The sequence below is a fragment of the Adiantum capillus-veneris genome, chromosome 5 (assembly GCF_014529385.1).
Source record: "Adiantum capillus-veneris isolate H3 chromosome 5, ASM1452938v2, whole genome shotgun sequence".
In the NCBI taxonomy this organism is placed as follows: Eukaryota; Viridiplantae; Streptophyta; class Polypodiopsida; order Polypodiales; family Pteridaceae; genus Adiantum; species Adiantum capillus-veneris.
Window position 1 is genome coordinate 5,737,086 of NC_140935.1, and position 9,878 is coordinate 5,746,963.

Here is a 9,878-nt window from a genome sequence, read left to right on the forward strand (position 1 = left end):
GAGACGGCATGGTCTTGGTTTTGTTTGTGGCATGCGTTGAGCGAGAGACGAGACGTGTCTCCTTCGCGGATGAGCACCACCATGCTCACGAGCAGTACATACAAATAGCGCATGGGAGGTTAGGACAGCCAGGTTTGCACAGATTTTGTCAGCATGCGGATGTCTCATGTATGACCTACTCGTGTTGAGGCCCAACCTTGCAGCTGCAATGGCAGCATTTGCAGTAGGGATTGTCAGTCGTACGATGACTGACACTAGCATGATGCACAGTGGACCTTTGCAAACCATATAGAGTTGTCTGCGGGATTTACATGTAGACTCTAGCGTGTGTACGCAAGCTTGCCTATCCCTAGAGCTGATACAATGCATGTAGGTCGACTGAGAGAGCGAGCGGGCATAGGTTGAGAGAGTCTCTCACCTGTTTTCTTGTACATACTAGTAGTTTAGCTAGTAGGACCCACTTATCGACACATTCTCCTTTAAGTGGGAGATTGTTGGGGTAAAGGCCTCTATACCTTGCTCGACTGCCCAGGCTAGGGGCGTCCGCCCACTGACCACCTTATTGCTTTGTACATATAGAAAGAATAGGGAGAAGCTCATCTTGAGTGTTGCTCCACCCACACACCTTGCACTCCTTCTCCTTCTTCCCCTTCCCGCACGCACCGCATACCGCACTGCACATGCATTTTCATAATGGCAGGGGCGAAAGCAGCAACTAGAATGTAGGAGATAGGTGATAGTGCGACGTAGGGAAACCTTGCAGGTGGGAAAGCATAGCTAGGTAACTCAAGCCATGCATGGGTGCTCGAAACGAGGTCCTCTTCATGTGCGCCACCTGGCCTTGCCTAAGAGCGGCTCCCAATTGCACCGCACCTTAACGCCAATAGTAACACACGCTGAGAGAAAATCAAGTGGCTATTGTAGGCGGATTGTTGAGATGCTCACATGGCAACCGTGAGATCGCGAGTTCGAAGGTGTGCTTCTACTGATCCTTGCTTGTCACATTATTTTACTTTGCTGATTTTGCAAAGCAACTGTGTGTTTGCAGCCAAGTTGAGCTTTTTGTGGGTGGTTTATTATTTTGAAGCGAAGGCAAAACCCAAGGCGACTTCGCTTGTTCCTCTGAGATGGAAGAATGTGCTCACTGTCTATAGGCTATGATGCCATAGTATTGGCCCCTCTACCTTAGTGAATAGTGGGTTTCCTAGAGGCTAGAGTTAGTGAGGGGAAGGGATGTTGCGTAAGTGTGGGAGGACTCGTGGTATGAGAATGATGAGGGCGAGCACTGAGTGGGAAGCGATGCTATGCTTGTACGTAAGCGTGATGCGGGTCTGATTGCTAAGGGCATGGTCACACGAGGCTTAGCTAGAACTAAGCCCCTATAGTCTCTGACAAGAGCTCAGAACGTCCACCGTCGGTAGCAGGTAGAGAGATGAAGAACGATGCGCAAGCAAGAGAGAGAAACTTGGTGCTGGCCGGCAGTGAGGGGGGAGAGTTTTGTGACTATGCCTTTGTAGACATAGTTAGAGAACGAACCTGGTCAACAATTGTGAAAAGCTAGCAGGCGTTAGATATGGTCGACAAATCTAACCGAAAACTGAGCCTCACGTGACCATATAGCCTAAAGCTCACAGCTACAACCCCTGTAAGCTGGCGATTGAAAATATTGCTTTACAAAAATGAGTTCGAAGTTCAACTTCGAACATTGGAATCGCTCCATTTCCCCTTTGACGTTTACGAAAATGAAGACTTTTGAATACGTCTTTCAGCAGCAGTAGAACTCTCGGGTACGAGCATCACCATAATTCCATTCTCCAAGCTGCTTTTCTGTGCATCTCTCTCTCTCTCTCTCTCTCTCTCGCGCGCCGCGTGCTTGTACTCCGTGCCAACAACGCAGCATAGTTGCTGCTGTTGTCGCAGTGGGCATCTCATCCCATTCTGGGCATGGGGTGCCTTCCATTCTCCTCTTCCAGATCAGAGAGGCCAGCCGAGGGCGATTCAAAGTTCAAATTTTCGTGGAGCATTTTCCGTAACCCCGCATCTGCGCAGGGCAAAAGATCTTCCAAGTCAGCCCCCGCTATTTCCTCACTACCACAATCAAACGCAGAACCACGGTCGTCCTCTCACTTAGCTTCCTCTTCAGCAGCTCACAACTCAATCGAAGCCTCTTCTGTGTCGTCATCAACTAACTTACAGCAAGTTGAGGAGGAGGAGACCCGCAGAAGAGATGCCCCTTGCATTTCGTCTGATGCGACTCCGTTGATGCAGAGTATATCTGAGAGGACATCGGAGCTTCAGGTGTTCACATTTGGGGAGCTGCGGGGTGTATGTCAAGGTTTCTCACGCTCCAATTTAGTTGGAGAGGGCGGGTTTGGGTGTGTATACAGAGGGTTTATAAAAAACACCAGTTCTAAAGAGGCTCAATCTTCAAAGGAAGTTGCTGTCAAGCTCTTGAACCGGAATGGGCAACAGGTGCATTTATTTCTCTCAAGGAACCAACAGTGGAGGCATGATGAATGCCTGATATTTCCGAGTTTCTCGTAAGGGTTTAGGGGGATTGTCTGATTCCTTCTACGGTAAATTTGGTTAAGTCAACTCTGTAGTTTTGTTGTTGCTGTTCGGTTGCCTGCATGAGAGGATGCTGCTTGTGCAAACTAGATCTTTAATTTCGGAGATTGCAAAGATGCAAAGAGGCAATCTTCTCAGACATTTTTGAAGAGGTGATTTATTTGAAATAAAGAGCTTGTGAAAGCTAGCATTTTTGACCATTCCTTTAGTTAATTGTGCACCTATGCAAGGAGTGAGACTGTACTTTTCTTGAATCCCCCACGTTTCTCTTTCTGTTCCTGTGTGCTCGCTTCATGTTCTTTGCTCAAATCTGGAAAAAACTGATTATTTGGGATTACTTGAGATGCACCTGTGTTTGCTCTTTCGTATAAGAAGTTCATAATGCTTCATGTCGACACCATTATATCGTATTCTGCATTGTTGGGTGCTTTGTTCCACATGCTTCTCATCACATAGATCGTCTCCTTTGTTTTTAGCTGCCCTCTTCTTTTTTGAGAGAAGTTTTTTCCTTGTTTAGCAGTAATTGTTGAACAATCTTTCTTTTTAAAGGAGGCTGAGATGGGCTTAAGGTTTTTGCTCTTTTGGGGGCAGGGACACAAGGAGTGGCTGGCAGAGGTTCGCTTCTTGGGGCTGGTGGAGCATCCAAACCTCGTGAAGCTGGTGGGCTATTGTGCAGAAGATGATGAAAGGGGTATCCAACGCCTACTTGTGTATGAATTTATTGCCAGGGGAAGCCTTGAGGGCTATCTTTTCTCAAAAAGCCAATCTGTTCTGTCTTGGCGACAACGGATTCAAATCATGCTCGGCGCTGCTCGTGGTTTGGCTTACTTGCATCAAGAAATTGAAGGTATTCAGGTAAACAGGCACTAAAAGAAAACTGCCCTCATTTTCTATAAGCGACCATCATTTTCCTTCTGCATGCTTGAATACCACCTTACCCTGTCATTCTCGTCTTTGCATTTTTTTTGAGACACAACGAAAAGAACAAACAATTCTGCATGTGGTTTATCTATTTAAAAGTCAAGCTAGGAATGTGCATCTTTAAATATGCAAGGAAGCTTATCTCCCACCCTGTGATCCCCTTAAGGTAGCAATCCTTGATTATTTCAATCTATCAAGCTATCTCATGGCCATATTAATTGTACTCTAGAACTGCAGGTTATATTTCGTGATTTCAAAACCTCAAATGTCTTGTTAGATGAGGATTTCACTCCAAAATTATCAGACTTTGGGCTGGCTAGACAGGGCCCAGAGATGGGGGCAACCCATGTTTCAACTTCGGTATGTCATTGCTGTAATACTCCACTGTTTGATTTTGAGATTTTATATCTAGTGAGTGAGCAATTTGAATGTGTTTGTTTGTCTGTGCCTTTGTTTCAAGAATTAGATTTTTACGTGCGCATGCGTCGGCCCTAGTATTTGTGTGGAGCTGGACTGTAGAGCTGCTAGCAAAGAGCCTGGGGTGCAACAGGCTATTTCTTTGATTGTGTTTCTAGTATTTTGCTGCCCACGTCAAAGCGGGATCAGGGACTGTTTTGTGTCCTGTGTGTATGTTTTAGAAGATGGGATGGACCTCCACTAAAAGAGACCAAACTATTTGAGCGCCGTGGGCTTCGGGTAGGACTTAACAATTTATTGGAGGGGCCATTGGCTGATGCATGAATATTGGAATTAAAATTTTCACCTTGTGGAAAGAGGGGAGCAACCCATGCCAACTAGTGTTGCTGTGGGTAGTGGGTTGGCGAAAACTGGTGGATGCACAAACAATATTATTGTGGGCTTGAATACTCTTTTGTCTTCTGCGCCCATCTGCAAATGTTTATACCTTTCATTCTGTACCAAGGACTTTTATTTTTGCTTATACCTCAACTTAGTTGCCCTTGTATTTACCGTAATGGCAAGCATTGAGAATCGTTTATTAAACTACCGGATACTTGTTGCTTTGAAGGTAGAGATTATAGTATGGCTTTCAAGGGTTTGCTGTTGTCTTTGAAGGTGTAAGGCTGGCTCATTTCGGGACAGATATGTGGGCTAATTGATGTTGTACTGCAGGTAGTTGGTACCATAGGTTATGCAGCTCCAGAGTATGTACAGACAGGACATCTTACATCAAAAAGTGATGTGTGGAGCTTTGGAGTAGTGCTATTTGAAATGCTGACAGGACGGAGGTCAGTGGATCGAAATCGGCCGAAGAGCGAGCAACACCTGTTAGAATGGGTAAGGCCTTACCTGCATGGGAGCAAGAAGCTTCATCTTATTATGGATCCAAGGTTCGAAGGAGATTACTCCTTGGTCCAAGCTCAGAAGATCGTGGAACTAGCTCTGCATTGCTGTCATAGAGCTCCGAGAGCACGCCCAACAATGAGCTCTGTGGTAAAGAAACTGAAATGGATATTGGAGGATGTTAGTAGCAGCAATGCACATGCTGATGTTGCTACAGACAAGGAAGGCTCTGTACAGATGGACGGGCATAACAAGGAGGTAGCACCTGTGAAGAGGAGGAAGCTTGTAATTGAAGATGTCAAAAGGAGAATTTGGGCTCCAAAAGCCATTTCTTTGTAAGAATCATGAGCTTGAAGGAGGAATCCACCACCATACCCTTCTTTCTTTGACAAGAGATGCCATAAACACAAAATGCTTTGAAATCAGGCATTTTAGATGTAGATGTTAGCTCCATGGTCCTCTTATGTATATGGGCATGAAACGCCGAAAGGAAGAAGTGCCTTTATGTACCAAAGCCATTGTTTATGGCAATGGGAACAAATTTTATTACTTGTAACCACATGAATTGCATTTTACATGCACTCTTTTAAAATAAAACTTGGTGAGAATTCATGATGGCCTCCCAAGACAGGTAGTAGTATGTTACTTATGTACATACTATTATTGCTTATGTACCAAAACGTGAGGTAGGATGAAATAGAATAACGTAATCAGAATGCCCATGTAATGAACCTCATTCATGTAAAATGCCTAAATGATACTTACGCCAAAACAGAGCATTTCAAACACTTCCACACGCCCGAGTCAGATGTGTTCTTTTTGCACGAGTCGTTGCCACAGCATGTTGAATGGGTGGAGTATGTTTGGTATAGGGTAAAGGCGAATCAGATTGCTCATGAAAAGGAGAATCAAATGATACCAAGATTGATATTTTTTAGATCTTTTGGCGAAATTCAATTTTGAGGTTTTTTGCTGCATTAGAAACACTCAAGGCCCAATTTTCAAACACTCTTCACCAAATCACAACAAGACACATAAGCAAGATTCTAAGAATATGCCAATTTTCTTGTCTCTAAATTGGGGGTGGGTCCCTTCCAAACTTGGGGCTTAAAGTTTTTGTCTCTAAATTGGCTCCTTCACCCTAGGGGTAGTAGGCTTGGCTCCCGAGACCTCCAATTGTCAACTTATCTTTGGCTTCTTTTGGAGCTTTGTTGAACATATGAACTATTGTTGTGTGCTGTGCATGCTTGGCTTATCGGGACTCGACGTGTGGGTGTGGACGTCTGGCTCTCATTGCGAGAGTAGGTTGGCCCTGTGAATGAAGATAGATGGATTGTATATTGATGGGCCCAATTGCAAGAGTAGGCCCATACATTTTCTGACAGGTGGAGGCTGCAACTGTGCTTGAAGCCAAGATTAAGTTTTGAAAAAAACAAGGATTTTTAGTTTTGCTTTGTAGGCTAAGAAGAGCTGGATCAGCAAAACACTCTTCCAGATCCCCAACAGAAATGTAGTACATACCACTTTGTTTCTCAAAAGTTTGGTAGTCAAAAGAACCTTCGTTGAGGCTGAGGCCTTGATATTTTCAAAACCTAACAGCTCAAAAGTCATGGCGTCACTTTACATACTTATCAGTTATGGGCCATCACGGAATTAAAAAACGTCACAACGAACTTGACTCTCTCTCTCACACACACACACACACACATGGGAGAGTTCATTTTGTGACTTTTTGTCTCATAGGGTTCATATGATTGGCCTCTTAGACTTAGAGACCTAATAAAATATTCTCTCTCTCTCTCTCTCTCTCTCTCTCTCTCTCACACACACACACACACACACACACACACCCCCACACACACTTGGTATGCTCCCCGACTCCACACTATGATTGCCAGATGGTAGCCTTAGAATTGTTACCGTGTGAAATAGCATAGCCCATCCAATGCTAAAGGGCACTTGGTCTTTAATGAAGACCCCATAATAGGATCTACGTTGGCCCAAGTGTATGTGGGAATCTCGAGGAGATTGCATATCAAGCAAAAGGTGTATGTGTCGGTGGCCCTCTGTATAAGAACTCAATACTTGGGCTACGGCAAAGCAATGGCCTAACCACGTGGGTACGTGCCTTTTGGTGTCCCCAATGCCCAAACAAAAAGCTATAAAGAAAACCTCTGCAAACATAAGTAAACTAGGACACGTCCCTTTAAAATCATATGATCGAGTTTACCTCACATCTTGCACATGCACTTGGCTACCGTAGATTCCATCAGCGGGTGGTCTTCATTAAAGACCGACAACGGGTGGTCTTCATTAAAGACCGAAGACTTCAATAACAATGCCGTGCCCTTTAGTGTTGAGGATAGCTCGTCCATGTGATGAAAATTACATGACCCAAAATGTTAAGAGAGCGTTAGATGACCAAGAGAGGTTACACATTGGAAGAAGATTGATGAGTGGAATTGACAAGAAGGCTGATTGGAGGCTACATGTTGGAAGAACGTTCATAAGTGGAGTCGGTTTGTTAGTGGTTGGAGGCTCTTTTCCCCTTGCTAACTTGAAAAAGTAAAAGATAAAGATAAGTAGAGTTCACAAGACGGTTGAGAAGTGAAATTAAGACTATGAAACTAAACGAGAGAGAGAGAGAGAGAGAGAGAGAGAGAGAGAGAGAAAGAGAAGGGCATAAATGGTGAAGGTTTTTATATGCATCAAAGGGCAAAGAGAGACCGAGTTAGGTAGAGATGGAGGATGACATGAGAGTACTGTCTTTTTTGCCATGAGCGACGGTGATTGAAGGAGGGAGAACTTCATGCATATCCATGTATTAACAACTGTAATTCATTGTACATTCTACTTCAACAAGGGGCCATAATTGTAGCAACAACTTCCCAAGTGGGGAGGTTGGTAGCACCTATCGAACACAACCCGTGATCCTCAAACCCTCTACTTGGGAGTTACATCACTATGGCTCAACCAACGGAGCTATAATCTTTGGGTATGCTTTTACTTCACATGAAAACTTTGAGAAAGCTATTACGATCAATAAGGTCAGGGAATGAATCAAAACTTTGTTACAATGGCCTCAAACAGAAGGACATTGCTATGTTTTTGTGGAACTATGGCCACAAAAGTTATAGATAATTTTACAACGGACCTCTCCTTGTAATAAAAATTAAATGAAGCTCTTTTTTGGCATCTCTGTAGCTCTACGGTAGCATTTCATGGCCATCTTCCCTTCTTAAGGTATTTTTTTCTATCGTATGAAGGTCAAAATTTTCAATACTCTTATCATTAGAAGAGCTGTTAAAACAAGTGATGAAATCACAGGGTCTGCTATCTAGGCGATACAAGCAATGAAAGTTGAAGATTTTGATAGGTAGCTAAGTGTGGGATAGCTTGAGCAAATAAGCAAGTGCTACTCCATATGCATCAGTATAGTTATGTTCAAATAAAGACATAAGTTAAGCCAACATGGACAAACAAACCATAACTCACCGAGCATCCAAGCACAAACATCCGCAATTCCAAGACATGGACACTTGCAAGTATTCTCTCCACGGAGAAAACAATACAACCATATGTGTCTTCATTTTCATGTGATTTAGTGGCAAACATAAACTCACACAATATAGTAAAAATACACTTTTTGTAAGACTTGCTCAGGCCTAGAACATAGCTAAGGTTTTCAAATTATTCTTGCGATAGCTTCTTTTAAACATTGATATATATATTTATTATAAAGGTCAAAAATCCTACCTACAACATTCAATTAGTTACATCCACAAGCTACTCAAGCATTTAAACCATAAGCAAACTTATAGGTCATGCGCCAATCTCACTACAAATCTCTCAGGATGCTCATTACTCCAGTGATCTCACTGGAGGCTTTATGATGAAGAAGATATGAGTAGGGGATAGAGTGCAACCTTATATGAAAGTCAATATCTCATCCATGTGTTTTATGGTATATTCAATTCACTTGCAATTGATCCAACCATTTCATAAAGACTTGTCTTATGTTCACAATCTTTATCCAATCTTAAGCAAAAAAATCCTTTCATATATCGACGCAAGCCGATGCCTACTTTCAAGAGCTATCTCTAAGCTCTTGAATGACCATACCTGAATGTAGAAAAATGCACATAAAGTTCATTAGTAGAAGAAGAATCGTTGCAGTCATCAAGGGCGAGCTAGGGAAGTCCTATATCGTGCACACTTGGAAATGAAAATGCGAGAATTGAAGATTCAATCGTCGAGCTGCACATAATGGGATGACTCATGCCAAGACTTGGAAACCTAGTTGGCAATAGAGGATGCAGGAGTGTAAAATGGCAAAGAGGGTCATGACCAACTTAAACACAGAAGGGTCTACTAGCCATCTGTAGAGCTGTTATCAATAGGAGTAGGAGTGTTGTGTTGGACATGAGAAGGAGGGGTAATATGTGAGGTGATAGATCTCCATCAATACAGGGTGTCAGAGTTAAGAAAAGATTGTAGTGGTTCTGTGCCTACGATTCGGGTGGTTTAGGCAGGGGTAGGAGATCACCATGTGTGGAGGAGCATTACTGGATTGTATATGACTAAAAGCAATGTCAATTCATAATTTCACGCTCTACTCTCCTAAATTTTTCCACAAGGCAACGAGAATCTATTGACTGCATACCCCTTATAGCATTTCATTCACCAAAAGCGAAAAGAGTAAATACTAAAAGTGGAAACCAAAATATTTCTTTCCAATTTTGATGTTTTTGAAATGTCCAAAAAATAGGTTTGTTTTTCATTAGAAAATAGGGAGGTATCATTAAGGCGTCACACGTTCAAGGTGGGCAAAAGATATCTCGAAAGAAACCAAGAACATCTAGTGCCCACAATGCCCACTCAATATGAAAGTTTTTCTTTGAAAGGTATTGTGGGCAGCCTTGCCGACTAGGGTAAAGGCTCTTGCTAGGGGAATTGGCCGGGATAGACGCTCTCAATGCAGAATGGCTAGCAAAGACCTCTCCCACCTTTTCAAGGAATGCACTACGATGAGCGACCTTGCAGTTAAGACATGCAAATGGGTTCACAGAGATAATACAAGAAAGCAG

The 9,878-nt window shown here is 43.1% G+C and overlaps 1 protein-coding gene across 2 annotated transcripts; it reads left to right on the forward strand.

The window, feature by feature from the left end:
* The first annotated feature begins 1,740 nt into the window (after positions 1–1,740).
* LOC147456821 (serine/threonine-protein kinase PCRK1-like) lies at positions 1,741–5,401 on the forward strand. Of its 2 annotated transcripts, XM_086511937.1 has the most exons (4): positions 1,748–2,472; positions 3,160–3,423; positions 3,727–3,849; positions 4,621–5,401. In XM_086511937.1, the coding sequence occupies exons 1-4, from the start codon at positions 1,945–1,947 to the stop codon at positions 5,128–5,130; spliced, it is 1,425 nt and encodes a 474-aa protein (XP_086368063.1). In that variant the 5' UTR covers positions 1,748–1,944; the 3' UTR covers positions 5,131–5,401. The 2 variants fall into 2 exon arrangements, with proteins under 2 accessions (XP_086368064.1, XP_086368063.1); XM_086511938.1 differs by lacking the exon at positions 3,727–3,849 and having other exon boundaries at positions 1,741–2,472.
* The last annotated feature ends 4,477 nt before the right edge of the window (positions 5,402–9,878 follow it).